Raw genomic sequence first — 19,105 nt, forward strand, 5'->3', positions numbered from 1 at the left:
AAGTTGAGTGGAGAGCTGGTCCACCTGATTACCAAGCTGGGCAACATTCGCAGTCAACTCTGTCAGCTTCTGTGTGATCTCTCGAAGCATTGTATCATGCTGGCCAATCAAGGCTCCCTGGGAACCCAGCGCACGTTTGAGGGAGTCCAAGTCTCTTGGGTCCATTGGCCAGATTGTTCTGTCACAGCTCAAAGGTGCTGACCCAAAAAGTGACTCAAGACAGAAGGCAAGGTGAGTGCAATTTATTGTCCAAACTCTTCAAAAATCAAGAAGCAGAGTAGGCCAGGTACAAAACAGGAACACAGTTCAGCGCGTCTAGAAGACTGACAATCTGGCGAAGACTGGCTGGAGCACAGGGCTTTTGTCAGCTGGGTGAGGTAATTGAAGCCAGGTGTGCTCATCAGCAGCAACTCCAGGTAATCTCCGCCCACACCGGGAGAGGGGAGTGGACACACAGAAGGGCCATGACATACACAGGGTTAAACAATATACAACATTTGGTTGCAGGTTACTTACATTTGTAACAAACAAAGGACGCATGAGCAACAGCATGGAGCACCGCAGGTGCTGCACAGGTGTGCCTATTAGTAGTCTCTCTCTCTTGGGTGTGGCTTCTTGTCCCCTGGCGTCTCCATCTAGTGGGCACCTGTGAGACTGCTACATTGGCATTCATTTACTGTAGTTTTTGACAATATAATAGTTCTTTTTCTTTTTAAAAGTGCAACTGAAAATGTATTTTGTGTCTTAATAATTAGACTTTAAAAAAAAAAAAAACAGTCATTGCCCTGATTTACGTCAGATATTAGTTTGGACCAGCAGAGGGCGCTGGTAACCCAGTGATCTGTTGGCATGCAGCTATACTGTGCAGTGAAGAAGAGATGCTATGCTAGCAGACAGAGCTAATAGTAAAACGTGACTTTTACAGATATTCACATAATATTACAGATATTCTTTCGGTGCTAAAGGGGTAAGAAATCATTTATGAACATGTTTAAGAGTAGTAGGCGGCCAGAAAGAAAGTATTAGCAGATTCCGCCCGCCGCCTCAGCAGTTGGACAAGAGAAGGATAAATATATAAAAAAGTACTGCGATTCAATTTTCAGAGAATCGATGTGAACCGTGATACCTATGAATCGATTTTTAACTGCTTTACAATTAATCATTACATCCCTAGTGCTAATACATATTCATGTTCAAGAATTAACAAAAATATGTTTACAAACTGTAATTTTGGCAAAAATATCACGGTCCTAAACCAGCATATCATGTTAGCATGTCTGTTTTCAACCTTGGGGTTGTGAACCATGTGGGGTCGCCTGGAAATAAAATGGCATTGCCTGAAGCCTCTAATAATAATAAAATGAAATAAATGACTGATTAAAATCATACATTTAATATTTTTGAATAAATAAATAAAACGTTTTCAATTATTTATTTTTATTTATTTATTTTGTGCAACTAAAAAAAACAGTAGAATATATCACAGAAATAGACATACAGTACAGGAAGGGGCAGAAAGCACAAAGAGCTTAAATATGTATTATTCTTTTTCAAATTAAAATCCCCCACACAATCTCAAACAACTGTATTCTATTTCAATTTTTCTAATATTAATATATTTCAATTTCAAATGCAGTATAAAAAACAACTTGGAGTTTCTTAAAGAGACAGAGGTGAAATCAAAGCGTCATGAACCATGTGCTACAGAGGGAAATTTATTTAATGTTTTTTTAATATTTGCTGCATTTTCCCCAAAAATGTGGGTAGCATAGTTATTTGAGTATGTTATCGAACGTTACTGTCTGAAAAAACATGATACTCATCTTTAAAAGTTTGAAACCCTGCTATTTAAAAAGTTTTGAGTGAATTCAGATTTATTTAGCTTTTGTTTTATTTTCTGTTTGGTTTTTGATTATCAACGTTGTGTATTGTGTTTTTATCTTTTATGTTTTATTTTTATTAACAATTAAAAACAATACAAAGCAGTCACATATTTAAATGTGTACTATTAAAATAGTTAACTAACGTCGTATAGCCTGTTTACATTCAATTATTACAACACACACATGTGCACACACACACACACGCGCCTTTTCCAACTCCACCAAACTCACCACATTTTAATCTATTTTCATCAATTTTTCTTCTCATATTTTTGCTTCTTTTAATGTATTTTTGCCACATTTTAATGCCTTTTCTACACATTTTTTCTACTTTCCAGACATGTTCATCACTTATAAACCATTTCTACCACTTTTACACCTAATGTCACATATGTTGACCCATTATTGTCACTTTTAACCTCTTTTCACCAGATTTCATGATTATTTAAGCACATTCACCATTTGTCATGTCCATTATTTACCAGTTTAAACTCATTGTTCCAATATTAACACTTTTAACCATTTTTACCACTTTTGATTTTGTTCACTCTAATTTGCAACTTTTAACTCATTTCTGTGGTTTTCAAAACAAAGTGTCTATTTGTACAGTTGCCGTACGGACAACCCTCGGTGCTATTGGTACGTTTACCGAAGTACACGTACGTAGCGTCTTAGGTTTAGGGTTAGTCATGTGACCTAAACTGGCCAACGAGGGGTGCTGTGTATGGATAGAATATTGGTATATTGATATGGCAACCATACAGATAGCCACTGCTTTTTTAAATCCCATTTCACCTCCTTTTCCACCATTTTTATTCACTTTGAACCATTTTATTAGTGATTAAAACCATGATTTCCATCTTTAAGATGACTATAATAATAATAATAATAAATGTTCCTGGATAACAGTGGATATTATTCAGATGAATAAATAAATGTGGTTATCACAGATTCATAGAACAATAGACCATCATTTTACTGACTTTATGGATGGACCCCAAAAATCTCTCCTTTATTCCCCCTTATAGATGGTCCTGTCTCCACATGACTGTTCTTCAATGTTCATGTCTGTGTTCAACCACCTTCAGCTACAGTAGGGGTCCCTGCTCTCTGGGACCTTTACTTTGGAGGGTCCCCGCTCTCTGGAACCTTTATTTTGGAGGGTCCCCGCTCTCTGGAACCTTTATTTTGGAGGGTCCCCGCTCTCTGGAACCTTTATTTTGGAGGGTCCCTGCTCTATGGGACCTTTACTTTGGAGGGTCCCCGCTCTCTGGAACCTTTATTTTGGAGGGTCCCCGCTCTCTGGAACCTTTATTTTGGAGGGTCCCCGCTCTCTGGAACCTTTATTTCGGAGGGTCCCCGCTCTCTGGAACCTTTATTTTGGAGGGTCCCCGCTCTCTGGAACCTTTATTTTGGAGGGTCCCCGCTCTCTGGAACCTTTATTTTGGAGGGTCCTTGCTCTCTGGAACCTTTATTTTGGAGGGTCCCTGCTCTCTGGAACCTTTATTTTGGAGGGTCCCTGCTCTCTGGAACCTTTATTTTGGAGGGTCCCTGCTCTCTGGAACCTTTATTTTGGAGGGTCCCCGCTCTCTGGAACCTTTATTTTGGAGGGTCCCCGCTCTCTGGAACCTTTATTTTGGAGGGTCCCTGCTCTCTGGAACCTTTATTTTGGAGGGTCCTTGCTCTCTGGAACCTTTATTTTGGAGAGTCCCTGCTCTCTGGAACCTTTATTTTGGAGGGTCCCTGCTCTCTGGAACCTTTATTTTGGAGGGTCCCTGCTCTCTGAAACCTTTATTTTGGAGGGTCCCTGCTCTCTGAAACCTTTATTTTGGAGGGTCCCTGCTCTCTGAAACCTTTATTTTGGAGGGTCCCTGCTCTCTGAAACCTTTATTTTGGAGGGTCCCTGCTCTCTGAAACCTTTATTTTGGAGGGTCCCTGCTCTCTGGAACCTTTATTTTGGAGAGTCCCTGCTCTCTGGAACCTTTATTTTGGAGGGTCCCTGCTCTCTGGAACCTTTATTTTGGAGGGTCCCTGCTCTCTGAAACCTTTATTTTGGAGGGTCCCTGCTCTCTGTAACCTTTATTTTGGAGGGTCCCTGCTCTCTGAAACCTTTATTTTGGAGGGTCCTCGCCTGAACAGGTTGAGGACGAATGGATTAAAGTATAGAATGATACACTCACTCCATGTTTCTGTGTGTGTGTGTGTGTGTGTGTGTGTGTGTGTGTGTGTGTGTGTGTGTGTGTGTGTGTGTGTGTGTGTGTGTAGGTGATGTTGAACAGTCCCAGGCTGATCGAGGAGGAAAAAGCCAAACTAGCCACAAAAGAAAAAACTTTAAAAGAAAAAGAAGGAAAGAAAGCAGCGAATAAGGACAACAACACAGTGAACGGGACAGGAGGAACACCTCTACATGTTAACACTCTACAGGTGAGGAACACCTCTACATGTTAACACTCTACAGGTGAGGAACACCTGTTCTCATGGTGTTACATTAGAGTGGATCACTGCTCCCTCTGCTGGTACACAGCGGTACTGATGCTTTAGTGCTTAATGTCTGTATGTTCATAACAAACAACTTTAAATAATAAACATTTCCACGCTCTGGAACTGTATATGCATGACCTGGGGAGGGGGGAGGGGTCAGAGGGATATAAACATAAACAAGCTCGTTCACTCTGTTACTAGTTCCAACCTAACAGCGTTTATAATGTTATTCTAGAGATCTTTAGTGTTTTATTAGTGTTTACATTATTAATATTACACATATTTGGCTGATCTGAGCACTTTCATAAACAGATGGAGCAGCTCAGCATCAGTATGTAAGCAAGGCAGTCCTCTTGTTTCCACACAGGTGACCCTTGGTGGATGAAAACACCGACTACCTGGTCTCCAGTGGGAGGATTCTGACTCTACCTGGGAATGATGCTCATATCTGAACATTTTAGTAAAACTGATGTTAGAAACACTATAAATATCCTCTGTTTCCATTCCAAGCTTTTAACTTATGATTCCAAGTGTTTGGAGGAAGATGTGAGGAACAGAACCAAAGCTGTTTGAGGTCCAGTGTGAAATATCCAGTCAGTCATGATTTAATGTTCTGTTCTGTTCCTCACACGTTCTTCAACCAAACCCTTAGAATAAAAGACACACTTTACTTTCATCAGAAAAGAGGACCATGGACCACTGACCAACAGTCCAGTCCTTCTTCTCCTCTTTTTTTCTGCAAAAACTAAAAAGTAAATGGTGATTTCTTCAGTATTCTAATTTTTTGAATTCCTGTTTTTATGGGTTTTATGAGCTGGAAGCCCAAATTATGTAAAAATAAACAAATAAATTCTTGAAACCGTTTAAATTGTGGGCCCTGAATCTATGAAAGTTTAACTTTTTGAATGGAATTATGGAAGTTTAACAACATTTCCATGATATTCTAAGTTTTTGGAAAGGGTCTGTATAAGATTTCTGACTTTGAAAAGGTAAATTTATGAGGTCCACCGTTTATAAACAGGTCCATGATTATTTTTATTAAACTGATATTTTTAATTCAATTTACATATTTAAAGGAAGTGCACAAGATGGACACTGATCAGCTGATTGATCATTGTTTAAAAAGTAGGAGAAACATGAATTTTCAGCTCGTGTTCAGCATTAGCTTTAGCAGCATTAGCTTTAGCAGCATTGGCTTTACAGCAATAGCTTTACAGCATTAGCTTTAGCAGCATTAGTTTTACAGCATTAGCTTTAGCAGCAGTAGCTTCAGCAGCATTAGCTTTACACCAGTAGCTTTCGCAGCATTAGCTTTAGCAGCAGTAGCTTCAGCAGCATTAGCTTTAGCAGCATCAGTTTTACAGCATTAGCTTTAGCAGCATCAGTTTTACAGCATTAGCTTTAGCAGCAGTAGCTTCAGCAGCATTAGCTTTAAAGCAGAACCGGGACATGGTGGACTCACGTCAGCTCTCTGTTTATTCACATAACAGGAAGTTCCCTGACCCCCGAAGCGGTGCATTGTGGGAAATGTAGTCTACTGCTACACCTCCTCCTTTAAGTCATGCTTCTTCATAAAGTGCTTTGAACAGCGTAAACAAACCTAAATGTATTGCATTAATTAGCACAAACATTTCTAATGTAAACCTTTTTTTAACTCACATAACATGCACACAACCACTATAGCACCATAATAAACTTTGGCATTTATGCATTCATGGACATTGACAGTATTTTACAGGTCCATTCTTTCTGGAGGTCTCACCACTCGACCAGACTTTGTAATAGTCCCAGTTGGTCTCAGGTGGCTTCTATTCCTCCTGAGGAAACCTCTTTCAGTCTCTCCCACATAAGATCTGGGAGCATTAGCAGGTTGAACTACTGCTCCAGTGGTTCCTTCTGTTGTAATCCACATTTTCTGTCCTGTCAATAGTTTTGGGAGTTGTCTGGCACGGTGTCTCCAATTGTAGTGTTTTGCCTGCTCATGTCTCCGTTCCTCATCCTTTTTTCGAAACGCAACCAAATCTGGCCATTTAGGAACCAGTTTGGCTGCAGACTGGGGCAGGGAGGTGCGCATGTTTCTTCCCATGAGCAGCTGCGCCAGCGAGAACCCGTGTTCTAGCGGGGTGGCTCTGTACGCAAGCAGCGCTCTGTTAAAGTCACTGTCCTTTTTCCACAAGTCCTTGATGGTCCAAACAGCGCGCTCTGCCTCACCGTTGGCCTGGGGGTACCTGAGGCTGCTCGTAACATGTGTGAACTGGTATTCTTTTGCAAAACGCCTGAACTGTTCTGATGAAAACTGCGGCCCGTTATCTGATACCACAGTTTCTGCAGTTCCATGTCTCGCAAAGGCCTCTTTGACTGCCTTAATAGTGACCTCTGCTGACGTGTGTTTCAGTTTGGCTATCTCAATGTATCTAGAGAAGAAGTCAATAATAAGAATGTACTGTTTCTTTGACCACTCAAACAGATCCATGCCGACCTTCTGCCAAGGACGGTCAGGAACAGGAGTAGGCAATAGTGGTTCACAGTTCTGTAACCTATGCTTTTGACATGTTTCACAACTTTCCACCATCTGTGCTGAGATGCCTGGCCACCATACTGCCTCTTTAGCCCTGGCTCTGCACTTTGAAATGCCCTGGTGGCCTTTATGCAGACATTGTAAAATACCTGCTCTCAGCGGGTGTGGTATCACAAGTCTCTCTCCTTTCACGAGAAGACCTTGTGCTACATATAAATCCATCCTATGTTGCCAATAACCTTTTATGTCTGGGTCTAGCCTACATCTTTCTGGCCAGCCTGACTCACATTGTTTCCTGATCTTTATACACAGTTCATCTTTTCCCTGTGCTAACTTTATCTCCTCCAGCCTTTTATCTGTAGCTGGGAGATGAGATACTGCACAGTCCACAAAAACCTCTACCTCTTTCTCAAGCTGAAGATCTCCTGCAGAGGGTGGGCCTGCCAGTAGAGCTCGCGACAGGGCATCAGCGGTGACAAGATTCTTCCCTGGAAAGTGGGCGATGGTGAATGTGAAGCGAAGCAGCCTAAGGCGGAATCTCAAGATGCGGGAGGAAGGTCGTCCAGGCCTCTTGTGCTCAGAAGAGGAACCAGGGGCTTGTGATCCGTGATGAGTGTGAACTGTAGTCTCATCAGATAAGAAGAAAGTCTTTCTCACGCCCACGTGACTGCGAGTGCCTCCTTTTCTATTTGCGTGTAGCATTTCTCCGTGTCAGTGAGTCCTCTGGAGATATATGTCACAGGTCGCCAAGAGCTGTCAGAATGCTTCTGTGTGAGTACGGCTCCAATACCATATGGTGATGCATCTGCGGCTACTCTTGTGTCTGCTGAGTTGGAGTACTGAGCGAGCACTTCAGGAGAGCTTAATATCTGCTTTAGTCTCTGAAAAGCGGTTTCCTGTGGCTCTGCCCAAATCCACTCATTTCTCTCTTTCTGCAGCTCCTTTAGTGGTGTGGTGATTGTGGCTAACTGTGGCATAAACTTAGCTAAATGGTTAGCCATGCCCATGAGACGGCGCACATCCTCCACACTCTGGGGCTGTGGCAGCTCGTGTATTGCATTTACTTTATTTGGATCTGCCTCAATGCCTTTAGCAGAAACTTTGTGTCGCACAAAGATAATGTCACTTTTGGAAAACTCACACTTCTCATTAAGCGTGAGTCCCACCTTTTGAAACTTTTTGAGAACACAGTGCAGTCTCTTATCGTGCTCCTGTTTGTCTCTGCCGTAAACAAGAACATCATCTGTGTGACAGATCACACCCTGGAAGTCCTCCAGCATCTGCGACATTCTCCTCTGGAAATGCTTGGATGCAGATGCTATGCCAAATGGAAGTCTGTTAAACTGGAACCTTCCAAAAGGAGTGATGAACGTTGTGAGAGGCCTTGACTCTATTGTAATGGGAATTTGCCAAAATCCTGAACGGGGGTCAAGCTTAGTGAAAACTTTAGCGTTTTTCATCATTGCTAAAGTTTGGTCAACTGCTGGGAGAATATGCCGTTCCCTTTTTACTGCTGCGTTCAGGGGTGTGAGGTCTACACATATTCTAGGGGGCTTGTTAGCTGGTCGGGGAATCACAACAATACCTGAACACCACTCTGTTGGTTCAGTTACTTTGGAAATGACTCCCATTTCTTCCATTCTCTGCAGTTCTGTTCTCACTGCATCTCTGAGGGGAAGGGGTATACGTCGTGGAGCAGACAGGGCTACAGGTACTGCTCCCTGCTCCAGCTCTATGTGATAAGGCTCTTTCAGCGTTCCTAAACCCTTAAACACATCAGGGTATGCTGCTCTGAAATCTGTCTCTGTTTCAGTGACTGTGTCTACTCTGTACACTAGTCCTAAAGCCTCACATGCTGATCTGCTCAATAGTGGTTGTACAAGACCTGACACGAGGTAAACATTTTGTGACGTGCTGCGCCCTTTTACTACCAGCGTTGCCCCAAAGCAGCCCTTTAATTTTAGTGGGTAACTGCCTGGCCCTAGTAGTCTCTTTCTAGGATTTTGCAGCTTGCCGTCCCTGTCTGGTCTATACATATTCTCTGGAATAGATGTGACATCTGCCCCTGTGTCTAGTTTAAATTCAAAATTTTCCCCATTTAACTTGATATTTTGCATCCAGGGCTCTGACCTCTCTGTCCCTATTTCTCCCAGGAACACACAATCCTCGCTGTCTGTATTATTTTGGTTTTCTGTCACTTCACGTAACCCTGCAGCTCTTTTGCCATGTCTGTGATTTTCTTCTTGTTTTATTTGTCTGTATCAAGTCCATATTCTGTAGTCTTTCCTCTGCAGAGCTGCTGTGCATAACTGTTTGTTGTTTCTTTACAGTTTCACTCTGTCTGACTTTTTGTATGGCTTTAGCAAGTGTTAAGTCTGAGTCCATTTGTAGCAGCTCTGACAGTCTTTTGTCTCTTATGCCAACTACAATTCTGTCTCTTATAAGTTCTTCTTTAAGCACACAATTTTCTGCTAGTTTGTGTAGATATGTGATGAATGATTCTGCACTCTCACCATCTTGTTGATGTCTGGAGTTGAAGTGTGCTCTTTAAAAAATTACATTGTGTTTTCCAACATAATGCTGTTTTGACAGCACTCAGTGGTAAAACAGTCAAAACATCATCTGCTGCGTCACCCATTGCATACAGGTGTGAATTCACCTGATATTCATCTGGTTTAGTGTCAAGAGCTGTTGCAATATGAAACCTTTCAAATCTACTGATCCACTTTGGCCATTCTGAAGGACGTGAAAAGTTAAATGTTTCTGGGGGAGTTATTTGTACAGTGGTCGCCATCACTCTGTGTGGATTCCTGGCTTCTCCGCGTTCAGAATCAGACTCTTCAGATGCGCTCCCATTCACTTCTTCCTCCGCCGACACCTAGCAACACTCTAGCAGCTAGCAACTAGCACCGGTGACCGCCTTCCACTTTGTGACGGTCATTTTCAGTTTTAAAAGTGCATGAAAACTTCTTCTGCAAGTTAACTACACTGTACTGCACCTGAAAATACAGCGGAGACTTGCAGTTCGCCACTTCTGACACCATGTATAATCACAGAACCGGGACACGGTGGACTCACGTCAGCTCTCTGTTTATTTACATGACAGGAAGTTCCCTGACCCCCGAAGCGGCGCATTGTGGGAAATGTAGTCTACCGCTACAGCTTCAGCAGCATTAGCTTTAGCAGCCATAGCTTTAGCAGCATTAGCTTTAGCAGCGTTAGCTTTAGCAGCGTTAGCTTTACAGCAGTATCTTCAGCAGCATTAGCTTTACAGCATTAGCTTTAGCAGCATTAGCTTTACAGCAGTATCTTCAGCAGCATTAGCTTTAGCAGCATTAGCTTTAGCAACATTAGCTTTACAGCATTAGCTTCAGCAGCATTAGCTTTACAGCAGTAGCTGCATTACCTTTAGAAGCATTAGCTTTAGAAGCATTTGCTTTAGCAGCATTAGCTTTAGCAGCATTAGCTTTACAGCAGTATCTTCAGCAGCATTAGCTTTAGCAGCTGTAGCTTTACAGCATTAGCTTTAGCAGCAGTAGCTTTACAGCATTAGCTTTAGCAGCAGTAGCTTCAGCAGCATTAGCTTTAGCAGAATTAGCTTTACAGCATTAGCTTTAGCAGCATTAGCTTTAGCAGCATTAGCTTTACAGTATTAGCTTTAGCAGCATTAGCTTTAGCAGCATTAGCTTTACAGCAGTAGCTTTAGCAACATTAGCTTTACAGCATTAGCTTCAGCAGCATTAGCTTTAGCAGCATTAGCTTTACAGCAGTAGCTTCAGCAGCATTAGCTTTAGCAGCATTAGCTTTACAGCAATATCTTCAGCAGCATTAGCTTTAGCAGCATTAGCTTTACAGCATTAGCTTTAGAAGCATTAGCTTTAGCAGCATTACCTTTACAGCATTAGCTTTAGCAGCATTAACTTTACAGCATTAGCTTTAGAAGCATTAGCTTTAGCAGCATTAGCATTAGCTTTACAGCAGTAGCTTCAACAGCATTAGCTTTAGCAGCATTAGCTTTACAGCAGTATCTTCAGCAGCATTAGCTTTAGCAGCATTAGCTTTAGCAGCATTAGCTTTACAGCATTAGCTTTAGCAGCATTAGCTTTAGCAGCATTAGCTTTAGCAGCTAACTCAGTCTTTCTGCGTCAGAGACCGATATCATGTTCACGCAATAAATCAATCAAAAAATCAACGCTCCAACGAGAAAAATAATCTAAATCTCTGTCACACATGGATAGTGACAGTGGGAAGAAACAACTCCCTTTAACCCCTCAGTTCCAGCCGTTTTTTGAGCATTTTGACTGATTTTTAAAGACCCACAGAATATTTTCTACTATGACTATCTGAAATCTGACACCAGATTCTGAAAGATTGAAGCCTATACTTTCTACTTTAAAGAAAGTTTTACACAAATCTTCAGTTTCAGAGCAAAAAGCTGAGAAAAAAAGCCTTTTTGTAAAAAAACCCTGTCAGTGACTTTAAAGCTATTTATTTGCTTTAGTGACAACTCTAACATCTGAACATTGTTTCCTTATATAAAACAAAACAAAAAACACTGAGACCAGGCTTTTGATGATAAAATCATTATTATTTATCTATCTGGGTCAGAGTTGAATGTATTTCTTACTGTATTTTGGCGTTTCTCCAACTTTCTCTCCCATCAGTCTGTACACAGACGTAACTTCCTCTTCCTCCCGGACATACAGGGGTCACTGCTTGCCCCGTTTTTTATGGTTATATCTCACAATCCCCACACTCCAATAATCCGTTCCACGCATGCTCTGGTCGGCTGTGTGCTGGTAGGAACATCGACATCATCTCTCGTAGCACCATTTTCTGTCTCGTAAACTCCTTTCCTCTCCATCTGAGCTCTGCACCCAAAGGTGCTGCTACCACCTACATGTCACCTATTATTTTGATATCTGACTCACAGTTGAGGCCCACCCACCCCCCGTCAATCACACAGACGTAACTTCCTCTTCCTCCCAACACACAGAGATGACCCGTTTTAGCCCGGTTAGTTGATGGTTTTATCTCAACATAATCAATAATCTACTCATGTCCACACATGTTCTGTGTTAGTATGTGGAGCTGTGAGTTGATAGATACGTAACAATATCACTTCATAGCACCATAATCTCACTGGTTCCTGCTTCTTCCTCCTTAGCTAATGGTAGCATCAGTGGCTAATCGCTCATCTAAAGGTGCACTGCTGCCATCTTCAGCGCACAGTTGGTCACTACATCACACTACAGCTTAGATATTGATGAGGGACCTGCTCCAGGGTGTTTTCTAGTATTCTCCGTAAAAAACTGATTGAACAGGAATAAATTTCCGTTAGAACCAGGTTCAGAGGTGGCAGCCATCTGCGTGGACTGGTTGTGTTTAGTAGACAGAAGGACCAACAGAACAGGATAGAGAGATAGAACATCAGAGTGTTCCAGACTAGTTGAGCCGTGAATCACAGATCAGGAAGTGACATCATCAGCTTCACCTGAAACAGAGCAGAGAGAGAAGGACGAGGAGAAGACACTGACTGCAGAAAAACATTATACATTATTATCAAGTCAGTCTGTCTTGGCCTTGGGCCTCACTCCTAGTGCTTATTCAGCACTTATTATAAAGGTGATCAATCTCTTCCTGTTTATTGGTAAGATATCAGTAACTCTAAGGTCTGTAAATGTGAACGTTTATAGACGAGCCCATGTCTGCTTTAGTGGTTATGTTATGTTATGTTATGTTATGTTATGTTATGTTATGTTATGTTATGTTATGTTATGTTATGTTATGTTATGTTATGTTATGATTCAGTCCTGTTTATGCAAACTGTAAATCATAACCAGCTACAACAGAATCTTAATCTCTTCCTGTTTATTGGTAAGATAACTGTGACTCTAAGGTCTGTAAAATGCGAAAGTTTACAGACGAGCCTATGTCTGTTCTAGCAGTTAAGTTAACGCTATTATACAGTATATACGCTTCAGCGTATAAGTAGGTTTTGAGTTTAGCCTTAAAGGTGGAGAGAGGAGCATCCTCACCGGCCAATCAGGATTGGTAAAATGAAACAGGTTTTCTGAGGAATGTAGCAGAGGTGACATCCCATAGTGAGACATCTCACTAAATATTATGAAATAGAACAGTTCTTTACCCTCACTGTGACTGAACGTTGATATAAAGACTCTTTAATGTTTGATGAACATCTCATGGTTAGAACCTAGAAATATTCACAGGTTTATTATAAACTTCTGTTGTCTGAAGTAATCAGGATACTTAGACTTAACCATGGTTTGTTATGGAAACTTAAGGTGAATGCATTTGTTGTTTGTTTATTTGTAAAGTTTGGTAAATTGTTTGTTGTTTAATGGGTAATTCAAGGGATGTTTATTGAGTTTGATACTTGTTGAATTTAAAGATGTATTAAGTTTATTTCAAGTGTTAACTGTGGTAGACACAGCTCCTGATCCTCATGGATCAATAAATCAAATATAGAAGTTTGTTTATAACTTTTCCATCAATAATGGGCTTTGGTGACAAATGCTCATGTGACTTACGTAGACTTCAGAACAGCTTTGGTGCATTGTGGGATTTGGAGTCCTGTAGTAGAGTGTAAAGAAATAGAAAAGTTTCTTTAATAAACATTTTTACTTTGGAGTCATTCCATGTAGTGTTGTGGTGGTCCAGACCGGTCTTGGTCTCGAGACCAAATTTTAAAGGTCTTGGTCTCATCTCGGACTCTGAAGCATTTTGACTCGGTCTCGTCTCGGACTCGGGATTTTCCGTCAAGACCGTTAGAGACCAGCACTAATTCCTGCTATTTTTAAACTTTTTTATAATGTGATAATAACACGGAGAAGAACGGGATAAAACAATCCTTTATTCATTATTTAATGTGTGTGTGTGTGTGTGTGTGTCTGGCTCTGGTTTCAGTTTGGACCGCGGAGCGCGAAGGAGATATGAACTAATCACTGGTAAAAATCCCAGTAAAACTCCAGAAAACAATAACCTGTAATAAATATTATCTCCCTGGTAAAGACAGTAGCTCTAACAACTGGTAAAATGATAAACTGATGATATTACAGCCTGTGAATGCAGTATGAAGACACATATACTCCGCCTCTGGATCCTAGTGCCTGCCGGCCGGTGGAGCCTGTTCTGTTTACCGAGGCATACCTGTCAAGTATCCCGTTTTAGCCCGGAAACTCCCGTATTTTACCCTCTTTCCCGCCATCTTCCCGTATTAGTATTTTCCTGTAAATATCCCGTATTTTACTGTAATAATAATTAAACAATGTCTTACGAAACTGAACGCCTGAAATGACCTGAGTGGCAGTTCTCATTAGATTAGTGCTGACATCAGCAACAAACCCAGAACCAACAGAACAGAGATGATAATGAAGATGTTCTAATGATAAAAACTAAGAACTGGTGTAAATACGTTGTAAAAGTTTATCTTCATGTGACACAGTTACACGTTCTGTTAGATTAATAACTGATATTATAACGTCTACCACAGCAGAAGGAAACACGTAAGTCACCATGAAAAATCATCCAATCACAAGCTCCACAAATATACACTGTTTATAAAGTGTTAAATAACGTAAAGTCTGTAATAAATGTGTCTAATAAGTCATTAGTGAATACCAGAGAACCATATGAGTGAGTATGAGAAATTATAATAAAATAAAATGTTAATGTCTAACTTAAAGACAAGCAGCGTGAAATTAACAGTAAATATACAACGTGTTGACTTGTATATAAACTGTAAGTATATTAAATAAAAACATGATTCATATACACATTTATGTTTTATTTAGACTGTTTTATAATTTAGGAATTAGGGCTGGGCGATATATATATATAATAGTTTATAATGTATAAAATACTAGTTTTAGGAATCACTGCTTTTACATCTCAGAACAACATGTAAAGCTCAGTTAGATGATTAATAAGTGTCACATATTGATCAGCTGTTTATTAATAAATGTCTGTGTAACATTTTACATCAGCAAATTTAACCCAGAATTGTTTTTCTGGTCAGACTTTATTTCATAAATGATCTAGATTTATATCATATTTCACCATTTTGAGAAAAAATATTGAGATATGAGTTTTGGTTCATATCACCAGCCAGATGTTCACATCATTTTAATGTTTATAAAGGTCGACCTACCAGATTATAATTATATAATTATATTTAGTCAGTGGATGATAAGTGGATATTTTAGATTTATTGAACATCTATATTAATATATAAAGAATACTGGAGCTTAGTTGAGCGGGTGGGACGACTGGTAGTGGACGTTAGAATATTTCCCTTATTTTCAAATTAAAACTTGACAGGTATGTACCGAGGTACGTGTGTGTTTAATAAGTCAGTGTGTGTTTAATAAGTCAGTGTGTGTTTAATAAGTCAGTGTGTGTTTAATAAGTCTGTGTGTGTTTAATAAGTCAGTGTGTGTTTAATAAGTCTGTGTGTGTTTAATAAGTCAGTGTGTGTTTAATAAGTCAGTGTGTGTTTAATAAGTCTGTGTGTGTTTAATAAGTCTGTGTGTGTTTAATAAGTCTGTGTGTGTTTAATAAGTCTGTGTGTGTTTAATAAGTCTGTGTGTGTTTAATAAGTCACTGTGTGTTTAATAAGTCTGTGTGTGTTTAATAAGTCACTGTGTGTTTAATAAGTCTGTGTGTGTTTAATAAGTCCGTGTGTGTTTAATAAGTCAGTGTGTGTTTAATAAGTCTGTGTGTGTGTTTAATAAGTCAGTGTGTGTTTAATAAGTCCGTGTGTGTTTAATAAGTCTGTGTGTGTTTAATAAGTCTGTGTGTTTAATAAGTCAGTGTGTGTTTAATAAGTCTGTGTGTGTTTAATAAGTCTGTGTGTGTTTAATAAGTCTGTGTGTGTTTAATAAGTCTGTGTGTGTGTTTAATAAGTCAGTGTGTGTTTAATAAGTCAGTGTGTGTTTAATAAGTCAGTGTGTGTTTAATAAGTCAGTGTGTGTTTAATAAGTCAGTGTGTGTTTAATAAGTCTGTGTGTGTTTAATAAGTCTGTGTGTGTTTAATAAGTCTGTGTGTGTGTTTAATAAGTCAGTGTGTGTTTAATAAGTCAGTGTGTGTTTAATAAGTCAGTGTGTGTTTAATAAGTCAGTGTGTGTTTAATAAGTCAGTGTGTGTTTAATAAGTCTGTGTGTGTGTTTAATAAGTCCGTGTGTGTTTAATAAGTCCGTGTGTGTTTAATAAGTCAGTGTGTGTTTAATAAGTCCGTGTGTGTTTAATAAGTCAGTGTGTGTTTAATAAGTCAGTGTGTGTTTAATAAGTGTGTGTGTGTTTAATAAGTCAGTGTGTGTTTAATAAGTCAGTGTGTGTTTAATAAGTCAGTGTGTGTTTAACACTAGAAGTCCCACAGAGGTGTCAAATGAACTTTTTACCTATAAAACCCAGAGAGGTGTCATTTGACCCAAAGAGAACACAAAAATTATTTATTTTTAATGACAGTGTGGTGTGAGAAATGTGCAAAAGAACAACTGTGATTTGTTTTCAATGGTTTTTATTTGTGTAAAAAAAAACAAACAAAATAAATAAAAATAACGATAATAACAAAGCAACTGTGCACATATTTAGAAGAATCTCCTTCATCCTCATATTGAGACTCGTGACATACTTGGCACTGCCACGGTATCTCTCTCCTACATTTGCCACATGTGTATTTGTGGCAATGAACACATCGCACAGTTGCGCGATTGCTCTTGCAGCAATGGTTGATCTGACACTTAGCCCTTTTCCCAGGGCCAGGTGTAGGCGGTTGTTGTTGGCGCAGTTGCTCTTTGAGTGCCTTCTTTTCACTCACATGAGAGTTAGCCAACTCTCTTGCTAGCTGAACCAGGAAGTCCACCCGTCTCTCCTGCACCCCGGTGCATGCTTGATAAAGCAGATGTGCATTGAGTGCCGCCATGTCGATCATGTTGTAGAACACGGCGACTGGCCATCGCCGTGTTCCTGTGCGCACACTGTACTCCCGCACCATCTGGTCCATCACATCCACTCCGCACTTTGTGGTGTTGTATTGGGTGATGGTGTTTGGCTTCCTTTTGATGGTTTCCTCAGTCTCAACCACGCTGTGCATGCTGCTGAGAATGTAGACGGTCTTTTTTCGTTTGGGCGCATACACCGTCAGCGTGGCACCAGTGGTGGAAAACACCTAAAAAAGAAGAAATTGTTGTTATTATAGCGGTTTTAAACACAATGACACACTCAGAGGTGTTGATGGAATAAAAAAGACCAACAACATACCTGAGTGGTGAATTCCTTGCGGTCCATCTTTCTAGTTGACTGAGGAATTTCCCGGCGAATCTTGTTGACTGTCCCGAGGATGGTGGTTTTCCGGCTGAGCAGTCGTCGTGCAAGTGTCAGTGATGTAAAGAAATTGTCCGTGGTGACCGTCCTGCCTTTGTCCATAAATGGTTCCATCAGCTTCATCACCACACTCTCAGAAAGTCTCTCCTCACTGGGACGACTGGGGTCCTTTCCAAGATATGGGAGGACATTGCAGATGTACTTTGTTTTCAAATCACAAGCCACCCAAAACTTTATGCCAAATTTGTCGGGTTTTGTTGCAATGTACTGCAGGAAACAGCAGCGAGTCTTCGATGGGAAAAGCTGTTCATCAATTGTGATGTGTCGACCAGGGTTGTAGCATGTGATGCAGTTGGTAACAAACAATCCCCACACATCCGAAATTGCAGCAAACTTATCTGTCTGCACTCGCTCACTGCGCGTAAACATGTCATCAAATCGTAGGTGACGCATGATGTCTTGGAAACGGTTTCGTGACATAATTCCAGTGATAAGTGGGTTTCCCAGGCATGCTGACCAGCTGTCACACAGAGATGGAACCTTGGTCACCCCCCTCAAAATAATAACAGAAATAAATGCCATTAGTTCATGGAGGATCATGAACCAGTCCGTCTGCTCCGTTTGCCGTGCATGCTGAATAGTCCATTCTTGAATGGGACGGAGCATGCCAACAGTAATGAAACAGAGGAAGCTCTGAAGGCGACTCCTGATTCTTCTTCTGGCCTTTGCTGTTGGCTCTCCATCTGCAACGTACGGTTCCATTGGAGTGAAACGGAGAATTGTACCCACATGTTCTTCATGCCACACTGTGCCATCTTTCGCCGTCTCTGTGGGCTCACTCTCCAACCGAGCTCTCTTTTCCAGATGAGGAGCAGTCTCGTCATCTGCAATGTGAACAAATTCAAATTATTCTTTTCTTCAGTTTTAAATAAAAATAAAGTCAGGAAATGAAAATAGGATGTTTGGGAAATCTAACCTGAAGACAGCTCAGAGTCCGAATCCGAATTTGGCTGAAGGTTTATGTCCTCTCCATCTGAGTCACAAGGGTTTGCCTTGTTCAGGATCAATTCCAATGCTTCTTGAGTGGTAAACCTTCTCTGCATTTTGAGTAGAATAAGTGTGGAGTGTCAGCAGGTGGAAGCAGCCAGCTATTTATTCCCCACAGCACAAAAGGCTGCATGACAACATGGTATTCCAGGGGTGTCCAATTCCGGTCCTCGAGGGCCACTAATCAGCACACCTTATTCAAATGATCATCCAGCTCTGCAGAAGCCTGATAATCATTTGAATCAGGTGTGTTGGAAGAGGTGACTCTGTTTCTTTCAATGTTTGTAGTCTGTGTTTGTTCTCCCCCAGCATCAAGCAGAACGAGTTAATAAACGGGGCATTGTGACTTTAGCTTCCAGGGCACTTCCCCCTAACATTCCAGACTTCCATTGTTAGAGTCAGGCTCTCCCCCTGCTGATTTCTCAGGTGATTCATTTACAAATGAATAGATGCAAATTGTAGCCATCAGAGTCGTCAGTTTGGTCCTAGAGTTCATTTGACCCTGCTCTGGGACTTCAGGGGGGATATAGAAATCCCTGGGACTTCTAGTGTTAATAAGTCACTGTGTGTTAATAAGTCAGTGTGTGTTTAATAAGTCAGTGTGTGTTTAATAAGTCTGTGTGTGTTTAATAAGTCAGTGTGTTTAATAAGTCAGTGTGTTTAATAAGTCACTGTGTGTTTAATAAGTCAGTGTGTGTTTAATAAGTCAGTGTGTGTTTACTAAGTCACTGTGTGTTAATAAGTCTGTGTGTGTTTAATAAGTCTGTGTGTGTTTAATAAGTCAGTGTGTGTTTAATAAGTGTGTGTGTGTTTAATAAGTCTGTGTGTTTA

The 19,105-nt window shown here is 40.6% G+C and overlaps 1 protein-coding gene across 1 annotated transcript in view; it reads left to right on the plus strand.

The window, feature by feature from the left end:
* Positions 1-19,105, plus strand: part of LOC114464779 (glycine receptor subunit beta-like) — a 108,268-nt gene that overhangs the window by 70,516 nt on the left and 18,647 nt on the right. Inside the window, exon 10 of the mRNA XM_028449325.1 lies at positions 4,149-4,307. Coding sequence (XP_028305126.1) covers positions 4,149-4,307 — 159 coding nt within the window. The remainder of the gene's footprint in view (positions 1-4,148; positions 4,308-19,105) is intronic.

Source organism: Gouania willdenowi, chromosome 1 (genome assembly GCF_900634775.1).
Source record: "Gouania willdenowi chromosome 1, fGouWil2.1, whole genome shotgun sequence".
NCBI classification, from domain to species: domain Eukaryota; kingdom Metazoa; phylum Chordata; class Actinopteri; order Blenniiformes; family Gobiesocidae; genus Gouania; species Gouania willdenowi.